At 45.2% G+C, this 18,668-nt stretch overlaps 1 protein-coding gene across 1 annotated transcript in view; it reads left to right on the plus strand.

Moving 5' to 3' along the window:
• FAM227A (family with sequence similarity 227, member A) overlaps positions 1 to 18,668 on the plus strand; it is a 70,557-nt gene that overhangs the window by 13,190 nt on the left and 38,699 nt on the right. The window contains exons 5-9 of the mRNA XM_008566902.1: positions 3,556 to 3,657; positions 4,256 to 4,360; positions 6,835 to 6,958; positions 8,705 to 8,812; positions 9,997 to 10,076. Coding sequence (XP_008565124.1) covers positions 3,556 to 3,657; positions 4,256 to 4,360; positions 6,835 to 6,958; positions 8,705 to 8,812; positions 9,997 to 10,076 — 519 coding nt within the window. The remainder of the gene's footprint in view (positions 1 to 3,555; positions 3,658 to 4,255; positions 4,361 to 6,834; positions 6,959 to 8,704; positions 8,813 to 9,996; positions 10,077 to 18,668) is intronic.

The raw sequence follows: 18,668 nt of genomic DNA on the forward strand, positions 1-18,668 counted from the left end.
ATCTCCTGGAATGCTTTTAGCCTTGTAGCTCCTGCTAGTTCCTGCTTTTCTTTGACTCCCAGGAAACTCGAGGAACATCGAGTGCCCTGCCTTTCAAAGGACCCTCTTCCATCCTGCTCAGCGGCCATCCCAAACTTTTACTTGCCTCCTCAAGTCCTCTCCTCCATCACCTGCACCTCATTTTCTGCAGCTGACTTTGCCTGTGCGTTAGAGTCTGGAGGCGGTCACCAACCCTGAGCTCCGTGGGGATGAAAGCCTGTCTGCCTCTTTCAGGAGTGCAGCCCCAGCTCAGCACTGAGCCTCACCTGGGCCTTCTGGAGGAGCTGTCCACACTTGCTGGCTTCATGTTCTCACATCCATTCCCTTTTCATCCTGCTGTAGTCTGAGTTCCCACCTCACCCCACCACTGAAACTGGCCTACATCAATCACTAGCTCTCATGTTTCCAAATCCAAAGGACGCATTCTGTTGTTATCTTAGATGACCTCTCTGTAGAACTGACCCAGAGACTGACTCCCTACGTTTTGAAATTCTTCCCTTCCTTGGTTACTGTAGTAGCATTCTCCCTCTGCAGGCAGACCACCTGGCCTTCCAAGCCCTTTCACTGTCCATGTTCTCTTGGACCCCTCCTTCTGCTCCTGTCTTCCTCCTCTGCACAGACTCCTGGGGGGGTGGGTGGACCTGGGTCATCCCCCCACACAAGGCTAATAACTGCTTAGGAACCGTGTTGCTGCCTCCAAGCCCTTTGCTGTGCTCTGCCTCTGCCCTCATGTCCCTCTGCCTCTGACCTGCATGCCCTCAGACTCACACTCATCAGACCTACCTCTCCTCTGGGGCCCCCTACCTTGCTGAAAATACACCCTCCACCTGGGCATCAGCTGATCTCCCTCACTCTCACCTCCACCTCCAAACAGTCAGGAACATCAGCTACCATCTTTACTGTATCTCCTCCCCCTTCCCACTGCCACAGTCAAGTTCAGGCCCCATGACTTCTTGTCTGGATCACTGTGCCTGCTGCCCAGCTTGTCATCTGCCTTGCAGTCCCCATCCCCTCCACTGCATCTTCTACACTGCCACCAGGGATCTTTCTAGAACACAGTGTTCTGCCCTATCAAAAATGTATCTGTGCCGGTGACTTCCCTTCCCCTGTCCAGTTTCAGAACAACTCTCAGTCCCAGCACCAGGTGCCTCATAGTCTGGCTCCTGCCTGGGCTCTTGCCACCTGCACCCAATGCTTCCACTGTACAGAAACCCCTTGTAGTTCCCCAAGTATGTCATGCACTCTCACAACCTCGGCACACGCTTTCCCCCTCTCTGAGGAGCTCTCAGCTCTCCCTTTTTCATCCGGTTATTTTTACTTCTAAAACCTTCCCTGATATCTAAGCACATTTTAGATGCCATCTCTGGGCTCCACATCCCCTGGGATTCCTTCTCTCAGAGCACCTGTCACCCCATAGTGTAAATGTCTCCCTACCTGTGGGACATCCCAAGCACCTAGTAGGTGCTCAATAAATATTTGTTGAAGAGTTGAAATGAAATCCTGTTTGAAAGGAAACAGGATATGAATAAATAAACAATAACTGCCTGGCACTAAGTGCTTCGCAGGTATCGCTCATCCAATCCTCACTCCCTCCATGAGGGAGGGACTGTTATCATCTCCACTTTCCAGATGAAGAAACTGAGCACAGAGAGGTTCAATGACTTTACTCCAGGTCACACACCGATAAATAATAGAGCTGGATTCGAATCCACATGGCCTGGTACCACTGTCTGTGCTCTTAACTGCTCCACTCTACTGCCTGTCCAAAGAAACACGAGGAGTGGCGAAAAGACAAGCAGGGAGCAGGGCTCAGAGAGCTCCTTCCTAGTAGGGAGCCTTGCTCATCAGTCCAGGACGCTCTCAGCTTCAGGCTCCAAAGGAGTGCCAAGGAGTCTTGCCCTTTGCACACAGGAGCGTGCGAGAGCACGATCTCTTTGCTCTTCCTAGTGGAAAGAGAGGCATCCTGTGTGTGGCTGGGACCAGGCTGCTTGCTTTGGAAACTCCCGGGCTGTGTGAACGTAGGCAAGAATCCCAACCTTTTGATCCTCCCTTTCCTTTTCTATACATCGGGATAACTATAGTACCTACCACCTAGACAAATTGTGAAAAACAAAGTGAGATTAAAAAACAAACGTGCATAGCCTAGTGGCACATACATGGGAAGCATTCCATAAATGTTACATGTGTATTATATGATTACAGTGGTAGCTTTGGAGCTAGGGCAAGGTTTGAGACCCAGTTGCATAATGAAAGCTAAATTTTATGGCCCTGAGCTCACTGATAATTCTATTTTAATTTTAGAATTCCATATGCTTACTACCAACCCAGTGGAATCTTGTGGCCCCGTGGTTTGCATTTGTGTAGTGTCTATCTATGTTGGTTGACCCTGGCTGCTGTTGACTGAACGTGGGAGGTGAGAGCTAGAGGGAGCTGGTGTGGCGCAGCTGTGTAGAGTCGTGGGTTCCAGTCGTGGCTCTGCCACTTGCTGGCTATGTTACTTTGGGCAAGTGGCTTCAGCTATTTGGTCTTCAGTTTTCTCATCTGCGAAATGGAGATAATAATATGTGCCTCAAAAGATTATTGTATGGGTTAAATGAGAGTAAGTAAAAACACCTGGCTTAGGGCCGGCCTAATAGTTAGCACTCACCAAAAGAACCCAGGACTCTACACAAAAGGCTGGGTGGTTTTTTTGTTGACTCCAAAGATGATTGGCAGGAAGATGGTGGAATTAATCACAATGACAAGCCACAGGACAAAGAAGGAGGAAAGACAGGTTTTGAGTGAAGATGATCATGAATCTGGCTGTGGCTCCAGGTTGTTACAGTGGACATTCAGCTCCTGGATGACAGTCCCCAAAATTGATATCAAGCTCACACATCTGGCTGCCTGCCCCCAGACAAAAGCAAACCACTCAAAAGTCAAATGTTGGTGAAAATGGAAGCCAGCTTTTATTCAGGAATAGCAGTGACCTGAGGAGAGATGTGGGCTAACCCATCTCCCTGGTAAACCTGGAGGGAAAGGCCAGACTAAAATCATCTCTAAGTCTCAGTTCTACTGAGGGGTTTTTAAAGGGGAGGATGAGAGATTGGAACATAAGAAAATGAAAAGCAGGAGGGAGAGCACGTGAGTAGCGAGGGCTTCATGCAAGGTCTCAGGTGCAAGGTCTCACCAAGACTCCGTCTGGTTTCTACTCCCGTCCTTATCTCAGGGTCTGGGTAGTACGTGCAAGTCTGCAGCTTCAGGCTGGTTGGAAAACAACTTTACATTCATGTAAATAATGTCATCTTGCCCCCTATAACCAAGATCCAAAATATCAAATAACCATGGGAAAAGAGGGAACTCAGAGAAATGCATGCCAAGAAAAAAAAACTGTGTCTTTTTAAAAATCATTTAGAGCCCATGTGGTTTTAGGTCCCAACATGGCTTCAATCCTGCTCACTCCAACAAGGTGAATTTAAAAAATAAATAAATAAATAACAATAGTAATAATGTGAATTTTGTTGGGTTTTTTTCAAGTCTTTCTGTTCAGGTAGAGAATTAGAGAAGTTTCTCTCTTCTCCTTCTCTAAGAACCATATGGCTGGATAGCTTCTGGTGGATATTTCATGAAAGGTACAAGGTAAATGGAAATCTTATTGTTTCTCTCCCTGCTTAAGTCATTTGTCTATGGAACAAATTTTAACCTCTTTAGCATTATAGCTCAGCCGCTTAGAGCATGGTGCTGATAACACCAAAGTCAAGAGGATTGTCAAGGGTTCAGATCCCCACACCCACCAGCCATAAAAAAAAAGAAAAAAGGCTACAAGGTCCTCTGATCCCATGGACCACCCCTGCAGCCTCAGCCATCACCCCATCCTCTCCCCACCCATGCCTCACCCATACACTCTGGGCTTCAGCTATTATACAATGTCCTGCTGCTCCCCAAGCTTTAGGAACTGGTCCACATCACTTGGCTGGTCAAGGGCAGGGCTGGGAGTAGAATTCAGGACCTCCTGGCCCAGAGTTAGGGTGCTTCCTTCAACAACACTCTGCCTCTATGTTCATCTTTGTAAATCTTATACAACAAATGAATGTATCATTTCATAAAGCATATGAGGTTAAACATCTTGCGAATAAGATTCCTGAAAATGAGAGCAATACTTATTTAAGAATCTCAGCCCTTTGACTGTTTCAACAAGGAACTCTAGTAATTCCTTCTCTGTTTCTATTCCTGGCAGCCAAACAAGGAGATCCAAAATAAGCTGTTTGACAGGATAGCCCGACACTACGCCTTCCTTTTGTTTCATGGACCCAGGTCCCACTACGAAGAGGCGCTCTTAAAAGTGAGCATCAACTACTATCTAGAAAAAAAAATCACATTAGATTTCTATTCACTTCTGATGCCAAGAGAATGCCCTGAACATTCTTTCCATAAGAGTGATTAGTAAGTTGTGATGCATCCATACACTGACCTGTAATGTGTCACTTACCAGGAGTACGGTGGAGCTGTATATGCTGATTGAGACAGATGTAATGATATATTTTAAGTAAAAAACAAAGTAATTTATATAAATTTATGTTCAAATATATGTATATGCATATGTATATGTTATTGTTTATGTGCCTATGAATAGAAAAAAAATCTGGAAAAATATTTACCACACTCTTAGCAATGATTATCTCTGGGGAGTGAGGTTATAAGAGACTTTCCCTTTCTATTTTATATATTTCTGTAATACTTAAATAAGCATGTAATTTTAAAATTAAAAGTGTGAATATACATATATACCTTCTACATGTGTATGTATATATGTGTGTGTATATATATAGTAAAAGGATTGCTAGAAGAAAATGTAAGTGAATACTTACATGATTGGGGGGTGGGAAGGGCGTTCTAAATATGACCCGGAAGAAATGTTACCAAACCCAAGTCCGGCTTCCCATTTTCAAATAGAAACAAATGACTGAAGAGTCAAATGTTGGTAAAAAGAGAAGGTAGCTTTATTCAGGAAACCCAGCATCCTGAAGCAGATCACAGACTAAACCATCTCAAAAGCTCCAATTTACTGAGGGTGTCTGTAAGGGGGTTGTTGAGGGAGTGGCATGTGGAAAGAATTAGTAGGGAGTCAGCTTCTTTGCAGAGTCTAGCTGGCTGATACCTTCGGGCTTCTTTGCAAAGTCTAGCTGGCTTTGCAGCTGGTCATGTTATTCCTTGTCGGCACCCATGGTCAGCTTCCAGACATCTGATTTTGATTGTTTCTTGGAGCTCTGCATGCCTCAAAGAAGAAATGTTAGTTTTTCAAGGTCAAGCAGGATAAGGAAGTAAGGGGATGGGAAGAAAGAAAGAGGGGAAAAATACTGTGTTTTGAAATTTTCTAAAGCCTGGGAGGTTTTCTTAGGTCCCAACATGACTTCAGTCTTGTTCGCTCTAACGGAAATAAGCCATAAAGAAAAAGACCAATAGATTTAACTATATAATTTTAAAAAAAATTACCACAAAGAGGCAAGTGACAAGTTATGCAAAAATATTGGTAGCATATGTGTCACACAACATGAAGAATTCTTACAAATCATTAAGAAAAAATTAAACACCCCATGGACCAATGGACAAGGTATATAAACTAGAAACTCACCAAGAAAGAAGTATGAGTGTGAAAAAAAGTTCACTTTAACAATAATCAAAAATGTAAATTAAAATGATAGTAATTTGATACCCCTTTTTACTTGTTAGATTGCATAGATGGAAAAGTATAATTCCCAGGGTGGTTAAGCCTAAAGGGAAATGTCCTTCTCACAGTGTGAGTGAGAAGCAAGTTGATACAATCATGCCGAAAGGCACTTATACTAGCTTAGTGACTGCTAAACAAGTCACAGAGGCTTTCTGTGCCTCAGTTTCATCATCTATAAAATGGAGATAATAGAACTTCTCTGAGTTGTTCTCAGGATTAAATGAGACGAGTCTTGTAAGGCATGTGACATACTGCCCAGTTCCCGCTAAGCCCTCACTATATCACAGCAGCTGTAATTGCTATTATACCATCTTCTGGAGTACACAATCTAATGTAGAGGAGGAGCTGCTTTCCTTCATGCATTTATTCATTCATGCAACAAATTTTTGACTGCCTACTGTTTGCCAGGCAGTGAGATAGTTTAATAAACAAAAACAACTATTCAGCATAATTTGTAATGCAAAGTCTTGGAAACAAGACAATATCCAGTTGTGGGGGATGTTCAAGTAAATTTTGATATGCCCACTCAGTACAATATTATGAAAATCACATTGGGGAGAAGAAAAATCCCAAATGAATTTATAACAACTTGGGGAAGCACTTTTATTATGATGTTAAATGGATAAAGCCAGATATAAATGTGTAATTTGAGCTTACCCATAGTTAAGAAGCAACAACAATAATACCTTTAAAAAAATTTTTTTTAAAGCATTAAAGCGTTAAAAAAAAAAAAAAAACCCACCGCCACTAGTGAGTAGTAGTGTATATAGTAATATGGGTAGATCAGATACACCTTGGCTATACTTTGGCCAAGTTGCAGGAGGGAGTGTGCAACAGACCCCCTGGAGAGGCACTGGGGGAGGGAGAAGGTTTTGCTGGCCAAGCAGAGCATGGTGTTAGGGGAGTGACCCTCAGGTAGGAGTCCACGGAGACATGAAGGCAGCCGAAGATGGAAATCGCTCCTCTCATGAACAGGAAGGCAGCGCGGTGTTGGGTAAAGCATTTTATCACAGATCCGTTGAAGTCAGGGGCTCTTATCTGAGGGTGGAAATGTCGAGACCGTCGCCTGAGCTCTGCTTGCCCTGCAGAGGTTGCCATCGCTCCTGAGCAAAGCCCTGTACACCAGCTTCTGTTGCTGCTTCCCACAGTCCTGGTTCAACACTCACGAATTCAAGTCTGACATCTGTAACACAGTGAGCCTGTGGATTTCAGGTGAGGGCTAACTTCTTTCTCCTGGGGAAAGCAATTCTGGAACAATGTTTTCCACCAGAGCCCGGGTACATTATTGTTTGCCATAACACCCCTTCATCAAGGCAGTCTCCCTTTTCTCTCCTCAGCATTAAAGTAAAGTGTGGGGGGGGAGCCCCAAGGAGTACGGATTTTCCTGCTTCCTTGAAACAGTTCTGAGACATCCCTTCCTTTCCACTTTTTGTGCCCAGCTACATCTGCAGGGAGCAAGGACCCTCTCCTAACAAGATACTGAAGTTTCAGCACAGTCCCGTTGTTTAACCATGTGCTGTGGGCTGATGGCCCCAGGACTCAGGAACCTAAAAGCAATACGATGGTTGGACAGTCTTACCCTTCCAGCCTCCATGCGACCCCATGGCAAACTGCAGCACCCCTCCCTCCAGCACACACAGTGCCAGTTCGATGCTTGCTTTTTAAACTACTTTTCAGTCCCTTTCCCCACTTCCCCCATCTCAACCTAGACATTTTCTAAGGTCATTAAAAGCTACTATTTATTCAGAGGTTCCTGTGTACTAGGTACTGTGCAAAGTAAGCACTTTTTACATTTCCTATTGTATTGGAGAACCCCAAGATCACTCCCCACATTAGGAGATTTGCTAGAAGAACTCACAGGTCTCGGAATATAGTTGTGGTCATGGCTAAAATTTATGAAAGTGAGGTAGTGAGGACACACAGCTGGATCATAGGGGAAAAGACAGGCAGAGTTTGAAGGAACCCATATGCAGCCTTCCTATGCTCTCTCCTTCCCATCAGGAGTCACACAGAGCCCACTCATCCCCCTGCAACATGTAGCAACATGTGTGTGATGTTTCTGCCCAGATGCCAGTCAAGGGCCAAACTTTGTAGCAGGCTTTTCTAAGGATAGCAGTCTCAGGCCTGTGGTGTTAACTCTTTTCTGTACATCCACTCAATCCTCTTAACATGCAGGATCAAAGAAGTCCAACAGCAAAGAAATAAGGGGCAGATATTCAGATCTAGGGCTATCCCACTCCAAAGCTAGATCTTTGACCACTCTACCATCCTGCCTCCCATTCCCTGACTCTCTTCTCTTCTTGCTTCCTCTTTCCTGTTCCCCTTTTCATCCAAAGCCTTGCCTCCTTCCCCCAACTCATCCCCAGTATAAACCTCCTGTCCACTCGCTTTGTCCAGCAGAACCAGCAGCTTTGCATAGTAGCTCAAAGTTCTCAAGTAATCCTTGGAAGTATCACCATCAAATATGTCGGGAGAGCCCGTTTTTGGCACTTAGCTAAGTTTGACAACATGTTGAAGAAACATTTACTAAACACCTATTTATTATGTGTCAGGTCCAGTAGTAAGCCCTGGAGGTACAAAGATGAATAAGACGCAGCCCCTGCCCTCAAGGAGCTCATAGTCCAGCAAGAACAGGGGAGATAGGTAGGAAAATAAACAGCCTAGTGTGTTCACATTTGCATAGCACAGCATGGATTCACACACCTGTGGGATCTGACCCTTGCACCCAGCCACGGCTGGGCAGGGCAGGTGTCATCAGCCCCATTTTCCAGATGGAGAAACCAAAGCCTTCTTAGAGAGAAATGCCTCACCCAAGGCCACAAGACCAGTAGGGAACAGGGCTAATTCTGGAAGCCCAGCCTCCCTGGAACCAGCAGGGAGTCTCAAAGCCTCTGTCTTCCTGTGCTGAGTTCTCACTTTTTGCAGGAGTGTCTGGTCTCACTCTCAACTCCCTTTTAGGCACATATCCTTGTCCACAGAGCTATAATAGCTGGGACTACTCAGAACTAGATCCAGAGAGATTCCGGAGAGAAGAATTACTGTTACAGAGAAGAAAACTGATAACAGGTAAGATACCAGCTATGGACTCCCACCCACTTTGCTCCCAGCCTTACCCAACTACTACCTGATCAAGGCAGGGGACAACCTCAGTATTGATGTCCTCAGGCCAGGTTCTCTCTCACCTACCTCCAAACTGGCCACCAAAATGACTGAATTGCTAATGCTTATAAACTGTAGTTAGAGTCCACACAACATAACTGTTGGGATGTGGGGAGTGGAATTTTATGTTTGAATGATAGAATGTAGAGTCCACACAACATAACTGTTGGGATGTGGGGAGTGGAATTTTATGTTTGAATGATAGATGCCAGTTAATGAGTATCTACTATGTGCCAGGCACTGTGCTGGGTTCTCTATCCATTTTATTTAATTCTCAAGACAACCTGCTGAAGTACACATTAAATACACTTCACAGATGAGGAAACTAAAGTTCACAGAAGCACCTTGCCCAAGGTCAACTTTTTAATTTCATTCAACAGACACGTGATGAGCACTGCGTGCCGGGCACTGTGCTGAACACTAGGGACAAGGTAGAGCCAAGCACAGTCCCTCCTGGCAATCTAGTGGCAAATTCAGCAACACAATCATACTGCAGAGAATGGAGCTCTGTGATGGGGGGACGCAGGGTGCTGGGGCAGCATGGGGAACGGTCTCCAGGCCAGCCCTGAGAAGGTCAGGAAGTGGAAGGACCTGTGTTTTAGGCAGGTGGAGGGGAGGACTCATAGTGTGATCTGACGACCAGCAGCATCAGCATCTCCCTAGATCAAGTGAATCAGGCTCTGCAGTTTACCAAGATCCCCCCAGATCTATAAGCACATTCTAGTTTGAGCAGCGTTCATCTAGGGCACAAAGATAGAGAATACCTGGCAACCTTTGCAGCAGAGTATTGCTGCAGTTATTGGCTGGAAATTGTAACAGCCACCACTTCCTCAGGGCCAGAAACTTTTATCTGTTACTTTCCTAAGCATTCACATTTATTGACCCACTTAACAGATAGCTTTGAGGTGGATAGTAATCAGCTCTTTAACAGGATCAGAAAGGTTAGATAACTTGCCCTAGGTCACTCAGGAGGTGGAGTTCTTGGGTGGGTGTGCCATCCTCCAGGCAGGGGGCTCTCAAAACTTCTGATCTGTAAACTTCATTGCCCCGGTGTGAGAAGTAACTAAAGAACAGTTTTTTTCCTTCTTTAGGAAAAGAGTTTTCTTTCTTCACTTGTAAAAGATCCTCCTTCCAGAAGCCAGCCCAGAGCAGGAAATCCAGCCACTCTCAGGTAAGGGGGAGGCACAGACCCAGACCCCTTGGAGCCCCATAAGCTTCAGAAGCCCTGGTTCTTCTGGGCATTAGTGGACTCCTGTCAGCTGCACCTCTCTGTACCTCCTGCCCCATTTTCTGTCCCATCTTCTCAGTGAGGGGTCCTGGAAGGCCTCCAGAGATCTCCCTTTCAGTGAGTCGAGCACTAAGAGGCAACCACAGAAATGCAGCAGTTGAGGACAGAGGAAAGGAACCAGCCTTAAGTGTTGGCTGCAGCATAAGATGCCTTTACATCTTTTTTTCCCTCCATGAATCCTCTGGCAAGCCTGAAGCCTAGAAGTCATCCCTGAAACCTCCTTCTTCCTCTGCCCTATTGCTGTTCTCTTCTACCTACAAACAGAACCACCCTCTTCTTGCCCTTCGCTCCTGCCACCCTGGTTTGAGCTCCCATCACTACTGCAGTAGCCTTCTAACTGGTCTCCCTCAGGTCTCGGATACCTGTGCATCTTTTCAAAATGCAAAGCTAATTACATCATCCCATCACCACCTGACCATATCCCATCCCCACACCTTAAATTCCCTCCTTCCAGCCCAAATTAAAAACACCTTCTATACCTCAGAAGGCTTTCTCTCACCTTTGGGGTACACTGACCTGAAAGGGCCTGCCTCATTTGCCCAAACCCATATCCACCCTCCGGGGCCTCAGGACTCCTGCCAACAGGGGCCTTTTTTCAGTTCCTTGTATACACCATCCTCCCGCTACATGACCTCTGCACCTGCCATTCCTCTTGTCCCAGATAAGCCCCTGTCACCACTGCCATTGTCATTGTCAGCATCTCCTTCCAACTTCAAGTCCAGAGAGGTCTTGATAGCATGCAATTAACCAAATGCCACAAATCATGGCCTACTTTTTTCTGAAGAGCTGGAAAAAATAAATGTCCAGGGCAGGGTTTGGAAAACTATCGTATTAAGCCATTTCTGTGTTGCTAAAACAGAATACCTGAAACTGGGTAATTTATAAAGAAAAAAGGATTATTTGGTTCACAATTCTGAGACAGCTGCATCTGGCGTGGGCCTCAGGCTGCTTCTACTCACGGTGGAAAATGACAGCAGCCGGCTAGTGCGAGATCACATGGTGACAGGAAGCAAGAGAGAGGGAGGGAGGGGAGGTGCCAGGCTCCTTTAAACAACAGGCTCTCAGGGGAGCTAACAGGGATGAGAACTCACTCCCTATACCCCTCCACCCCCAAGGGAAGGTACTAATCTGTTCATGAGAGACCCGCCCCCCATGACCCAAATGGCTCCCAACACTGCCACATTGGGGATCAGATTTTGACATGAGTTTTTGGGGAACAACATATTCAAACTCTATCAACTATGAATCAGGACTTTCACTGCCTATTTTTGTAAATAAAGCTTTATTGGCAGACAGCCATGGCCACTCATTTACTATTTTCTACAATTACCTTTGTACTCAAACAGGAGAATTGAATACTTGCAATAGAGAATTTATGACCTACAAAGCTGAATATTTGCTATCTGGCTCTTTGCAGAAAAAGTTTGCTGGGCCGGCCCGGTGGCGCACTGGAGAGTGCGCTGCTTGGGAGCATGGTGGCGCTCCCGCCGAGGGTTCGGATCCCATGTGGAGACCGGTTCCCGCTCACTGGCTGAGCACGGTGCGGGCGCAACACCGAGGGTTGCGATCCTGTTGCCGGTCCCCGGTATGGGCGTGACACCGAGGGTTGCGATCCCGTTACCCGTCAGTAAAAAAGACAAAAAGGAAAGAAAAAAAAAAAGTTTGCCAACTCCTTGTCTAGAAGATACATACTCATTCTTCCATCTCAATTCAGGCACTTGTAGGGGAGGAAAAAACTTTCCTCTATCCTCTTAGGCTTAAGGTATGGGGTTCTGCAAATTAAACTGACAAAAGACAGATTAACAGGAGAAAAGGTATTTAAATTTTATTTGATGTTAATATTTTTACATGACAGAGGACGCTTCCTAGAAAAGAAGTGAAAACCCCAAAGAAGCAGTTAGGCTTGATAGTTATATACCATTTTAACAAAGAGTGATACATTGTGTAGCCATGACAAGACAAAGGAAAAGGGGTTTGGGCTTCTAGGGATGGTAAATTGTGAGAAGATAAATGTATAGGGGAAACTAATGGAAGATAAGGGTTATTTCAATAAGGTTTATTTGTGTAGATTCACATTGGTGTCATCTTCCCTGATGAGTGTCTTTTCTTCCTAGTACTGGAGATAAATGAGGAAACATCTTCACAAAGGAAAATTTATGCCTCACTTTTAGGAGGAAAGGGGAAGGCTGGAGAGCTTTTCCTGTGTCTGCTGTTTCTCAATTGTCTTCAGCTCAAAATAATCCTCATGCCAAAGTGGCACATTTTGGGTGGTATACTCTGATCTCCTTCATCCCCTTGCATCCTCAGGGTCAGCTTGCTTGACCCTCTGGTCTGGAGCTTCCTTGTTATATGTGCTCATATCCCTTTCCTTCAGAGTAATGTAATTACTAATAATGTAATTATTCATCATTACTCTGATCATGGTTGTCTCCCCATTAATCTTTAAACTCTAGGATATCTCCACATCTAATGCCTAAGTGCCCCATTTCTAATGCCATGCTTCATTCTTAACAAGTAGCAGATCAGGCTTGATTCCTCACTTGGTTCTGTGCAGGGTGGGAGTGTTTCCACTCTGGCCCATTCACCAAAGGGAGTTTCAAGATGGGGAAAGGGTGTGTCTTTCTTTTGTAAAATGGGATGGAGGCTGTTGTGAACACCTGCACATTCTCAAGACAATCACTTTTAGAAAACAGTATGAAAGCAAATTTGAGGATCTGGAAATGGATGTTCTTAGAACTGTCAGTCCCATTAGTCATTGGAAAGTCTTCATGTCCCCACAGGGTTTGAAGATCTCCGGTTAAGGGCCAGTTCTCATGGGCTAAGGTTCTAGCTGTGCTGCAAGTTACTCAATTTCCCTAAGACTTTGTTTTTATACTTGTAAAATGAGTACAATAACCATGGTGTCTTCTTGCTGCCATTATGAGGACTGGAAGACATAGGGGCACTTGGCCTCACCGCACCACCTCACTTTCCTAGTGTGTCCAGGTTCCCCCTCCTAGAAACACAGATGTCACTCTCTCTGACCTTCAGACTGTCCACTGCAGTCTACCTTTCCCACTATCCCTCCACCCCAGCACCTCCCAGGGAATGTCTTCACTGAGAAATTAGAAGCAGCCAACAGGAAGGCCCTCACCTTGCTGCCACCAAGACAGCCTGCCCCCGTCTGCACTCTAACAAGCTGCCGTCCCTCTGTGCCCATGGACAAGGGGCCCTGCTCCCCTCCAGGGCCAGCCCCCAATGTGTGCTCTGGACCTCGCCCCTCTTGACTTCTCAAGGAGAGATGTACTTAGTGCCCCTCCCTGTTGCACCATCTTCGTCTCCCCGTCATTGAACAGGGGTGCTCTAGCATCTCTTATCTTTAAAATTAAATCTCCTTGGACTCCACATCACCATTTTCTGCTCCCTTTCACACCAGAACTTCTTGAAAGACTCATCTCCTTTCCTCACCTCGCAAATGTGCCTCCCTCGGCTGGCTGCTAACTGTGGCCGCTCTTACTAGACATGGGTCCAGACCCAAAAGTCTCTTCCCTAATCTGTTTCATAAGATTGGCTGCTCCCACCTTCTTGTAATGCCATTTTCTCTTGGCTTCCATGTTGCCAGACCTTTGCCAATGTCTTCCTTCCTCACTGGCTGCCCCTTCTCAATCTTCTTTGCAGGCTCCCTGTCCTGTCAGTCCTCTCTGACCTGGGCTCCTTCCTTGCTCTGTCTGCGTGTTCTCCCCAGGCAGCCTCATCCATTCTGGTGGCTCCAGATGCCATGCATATGTCAGTAACACCAGATCTCCCTCTCCTCCCTGGCCTCTCCCATAACTCACACGAGTCTATCCAACTGCCCTGTTGGCCTCACCGGGAGCATCTCAGACTTAGCAGGGCTGAGGAGAGTGCTTGACTCCCAGCCCCCAGCATCATATCTCACCAGGCCAACTGTAGTGGCCACCGCCTGGGCTCCTTTCTCTTACTCACAGCCCCAGCTCAGTCTCCACATAGTGACCAAAGTGACCTTTTACAAACATACATCAGATAGGGTCATTCCCTGCTTAAAATCTCCAATAGCTTCTCCAGTGCCTCGGAATAAAACCCAGTGTCGTTCACCTGACTTGAAATGCCCTGCAGAATTCAGCCTCTGTCTCTCTCCAGCCGCCTCGCATCCTTTCCCTTCCTAGCAATAGACCTTAGCCCACTGCCCTTACTTCTGCCTCTTGGACACTCTAGGCCTATGCCCAGTTGGGCCTTTGCAGTAGCTGTCACCTTTGCCTGGATGTGATTCCCTCAGGGTTCCTGAGGGAATGGCTGGCTCCTCTTTGTCCTTCAGATTCCAGTTTTAATGTCATTGCCCTGCCCGCCTCCGCAGCCACTCTATCATCACCTTGCCTATTTTCGTTCTCTATACAGTGCTTATCACGATCTGCTGTTCCTCCCGCAGGGTTTGTGTATTGTTTAGAATATGTCTCCCTGTATTAAATGTAAGCTCCATGAGAACAGGATCTCTTTTTCCTTTGTCTCTGTTCTATCTCCTTTATCTCCTAGAATAGACCTCGCACAAAGAAGGCACTCAACAAATATTTCTGGACTTCAAATGGGATAATCTACATGAACTCTTGGCCCTGTGCTTAGCATGTAATGGTGCTCTATATGTAAGCCCCCGAAAAGAATGGACGAAACAGGTGCTGCAGAGAGACAGCTGTCACTCAGAGACCAAGATCAAAATATTATTCAACATTTTGACACTGCCTGTCACAACGGCTTGAAACAAATGTATTTTCTTTGTACTGAAATACATAAAATCTTCTGACAGTTATTTCAGGAACCCAGCTAATAGATTCCATTTTCTGCCCCAGAAATAGAAATAATAAAAACCCTGGATCCTTGAAAGCAGCTGAAGTTTTAATGGGCAAACCAGGATGGAGAGAATAATTGGATTCCGTGGTAAGGACAGAGCCTCTCTTGTCACAAGCAGACACATTTTCCCATCTGTTCAATGAGATAGCTGGCTATGTTCAAAATATGCTTTTCAATAGCAACAGTCTGTCTGAGAGTCCACAATTCAGGGGAATGAGTTGCAATTACTTCAAGTCTCTTACCTGCCCTCTGCCCTTCTCTTGTTTAAGGGTTTGGGATTAGCACAGTGGGAATGAAAAAGTATCTAACCATATAACGGCCTTCTGCTATGAGGCCCAGCTATAAGTTTGGACTTCTACCTATTTGAGACTGAGTCATTCATTTAGTAAATATTAACAAAGATGGTGAAAGAAGGCCTGTGTAAGGAGGAATCATCATCAGAATTCTTAGTTGCAAACAACAGAATCCACTCCAGCTACTTTAAGCAGAAAGAAATGCATTAAAGGATATTATTGGTACACAGCTCCCCTGCAAGTGTCCGCATGTTATCTTCAGAGGCCATGCTGCCAAGAACGATGCCCAAACCATACCACCCCTGCAAAGGTATGCTGCTATGCACCAGTATTCCTGAGGACTAGATGGTAAAAGCTCTACTCTGCTTTTCTTGAAAAACCAGTTGCTCCTGTCAACAGTCTCTTCAAAAACCAGAGTCTGCATGGTGCCCGTTTCCTCATATCACTCATTTCCATCTTGAAGTCTCAGGCAAGTGCAGTGCATCTGAAGGTAGAGCCTAGCTGCAGAGGAAGCTGGGAGTCTCATATATGTGGAGAAGGAAGGGCACACATGAAACAAATAACACCCCCAAAACATGCACTTGAGCTGAGAACCAAAGGGTTAGGAGTCAGCCGTTGGAAGAGAGAATGGAAGAACTTTCCAGGAAGAAGGAACAGCATGTGCAAGATCCTGAGGTCAAAACAAAACAAACAAAAACAAAGAGCACTTGAGATATTCAGGGAACAGAGAGAAAGCCAGTGATACTGTAGCCCAGTGAGTGAGGGGAAGAGAGGCAAAAGTCAAGGCTGGGGAAGTAGGCAGAGGCTTAATGCTGCAGAGTTGTAAGGGTCATAGTCAGGAACATAGATATAATTTAAGTGCCATGAGAATCCATTAAAATAGGGGATGACATGACCGTATTTACATTTTTAAAAGATCACACTGTCTTCTGAATATGGAGAAGTATTGGAGGGGCACAGAAGATCAGCCAGGAGGCATTTGTAGTTGTCTAAGTAAGAGACAGTGGCGGCAGGTGGCAAGAAGCAGACAGACCTGAAATGTGTTTTTGGTGACAGATCGTTCAACACTTGCTAATGGATTGACTTTGGGAGTAGAGAGGTAGGGAAAGAAAGGATGCTTCCCAGGTATGTGGCTTAAGCAGCTGAATGGCGCCATTTACTGAGATGGAAAGTGTAAAGTTTGGGGTAGAGGAGAAATATCAAGAGTTCAGTTTTGAACCTATTAAATTTAAGATGCCTATGAGAAGTGCAAATGGAGGTGATGAGTGGGTAAATATGTAAGACTAGACTTCAGAGGAGAGGTGTGGGTCAGAGAGAGAACAATTTCTACCCAACCCAACATATGGAACTGGGAACGAATGACCACCATGGAGTCATAGGCAAAGACTGAAAAACACACTCGGCTTGGTGCCAGAAGACCTAAATTTCCATCTAGGTGATGCCACCTATCAGTTACATAGCTTGGAGTAAATCTCAGCATCCATGTTTTTATCTGGAAAATGGGCACCACGACTGGTATTAATTATTATAGATTCAATCTAGGGATAGGTGATATCTCATAGATTGTTTTCTAGTCATGTCCTGTCGGAATGTCTACTAATTTCAACAGGAATTTTCCCAAGTTCCAGAGCATGGGGATAGTCACGGTCATTAACAATAATGACCCAAATTCCTCTAGCTCATGCCCATACCTGCTAATAACAGATCTGCACAGTCCACTTCCCTCCCAGACGTTTCTGGGCATCCCCAGATCATATCTCATAGTGGCTCAAAAACAGGCTCCCCCTGCTACTCTGCCACCATCACACCTGAGCCCTCAGCATGTTGGATCTGAAAGCCCCATCTCCTCTGTGCCATGGTGAGGCAGAAGGTCCAGAGCAGTCTTAGTCTAAAACCCAACCCCACTGGTAGTCACCTTGCCTCTTACATTCATGGAGTGTGACTGGTCACCACTTGGAAGAATGGATGGGAAAGTACTTTGTAAGAGTGGAAGGGCATGGTCTTTACGGAGAGTCCACCATGGGCAGGTTTTCTTTGCATATATCCTCTCTAGTCCTTACAACAGCCCTGCAAGGTGGGTAATTATTAATTATTATCTTTATTTGACAAAGGAAGAAATAGACCCAGAGAGGTGAATAACTTTCTCCAGGCCACACAGCTGACTTCAGATGACATCAGGACGCTGTCAGTCTGAGCATCATCGTGCTGCCTCTCCACCAAGTACGAGGGTCTCAGAACTTAAGCCCAAGCCAATGTCCTTGCCTTGTTCTCTGCTCTCTGAGACCTGGTAAGAAGGAGCATTGATGTTTCATTGAGATCTGGGAGTGTTTTCTTTCTTATGAATCCCAGTAACCACATAAACACTGTAAAAATCAGTAGCTGTTGGGCAACCAGCTGCATGATGTATGGGAAGTCCTTTCGTTTTTCTCCTGCCCATTCAAATATCACATTTCTATAAAAGCAAAGTGGTTGATGTAGAGGCTGGTGGACTGCTTGTCAGCCACTTGGTGGGCCATCTGTTTAACACTGCCAAACTCCTACTCATCCTCAAAGACAGAATGAAAGTGCCTTCTCTCCCTGGAAGCCCTCCAGCTCTCTCCCAGACAGAATCAAGCTTTCCCCTCCTCATACTGCTTGCAGCAGACTGTTAGTTGTTCCTCAATATCTGTTGTCCCCTTCATCTATAAAGAGAGAAGCTCTGATTTTTAGCTGGGCATGTGCATGGCCAGAATAAAGATTGTATTCCCTCGCCTCCCCTACAGCTATGTGTGGCCATGTGACCAAGATCCAGTTAATGAGATGTAAGTGGATGTGCCATGTGGCAGTTTTTGGAAAAAAAATCTTTCCTTAAAAAAAATGTTGTGTAAAGAAAATTACAGGCCAATATCTTTGATGAACCTAGATGCTAAAATCCTCAACAAAATATTAGCAATCAGAATATAGCAACATATTAAAAAAATTATACACTGTGACCAGGTGGGATTCATCCCAGGGATGCAAGGATGATTCAACATACAAAAGTCAATAAATGTGATAGATCATATCAACAAACTCAAGGATGAAGACCATAAAATTATCTCAATAGATGCTGAAAAAGTATTTGACAAAATTCAACATCCCTTCATGATAAAGACTCTCAACAAATTAGGTATAGAAGGAAAACATCTCAACATAATAAAAGCCATTTATGACAAGACCACCATCAGTATCATTCTGAATGGGGAAAAACTGCGGGCCTTTCCTTTAATAACAGGAACAAGACAAGAATGCCCACTCTCACCTCTTCTATTTAACATAGTACTGGAAGTACTAGCCAGAGCAATCAGGCAAGAGAAAGAAATAA

Source organism: Galeopterus variegatus, unplaced genomic scaffold, assembly GCF_000696425.1.
Source record: "Galeopterus variegatus unplaced genomic scaffold, G_variegatus-3.0.2 Scaffold274, whole genome shotgun sequence".
NCBI lineage: Eukaryota > Metazoa > Chordata > Mammalia > Dermoptera > Cynocephalidae > Galeopterus > Galeopterus variegatus.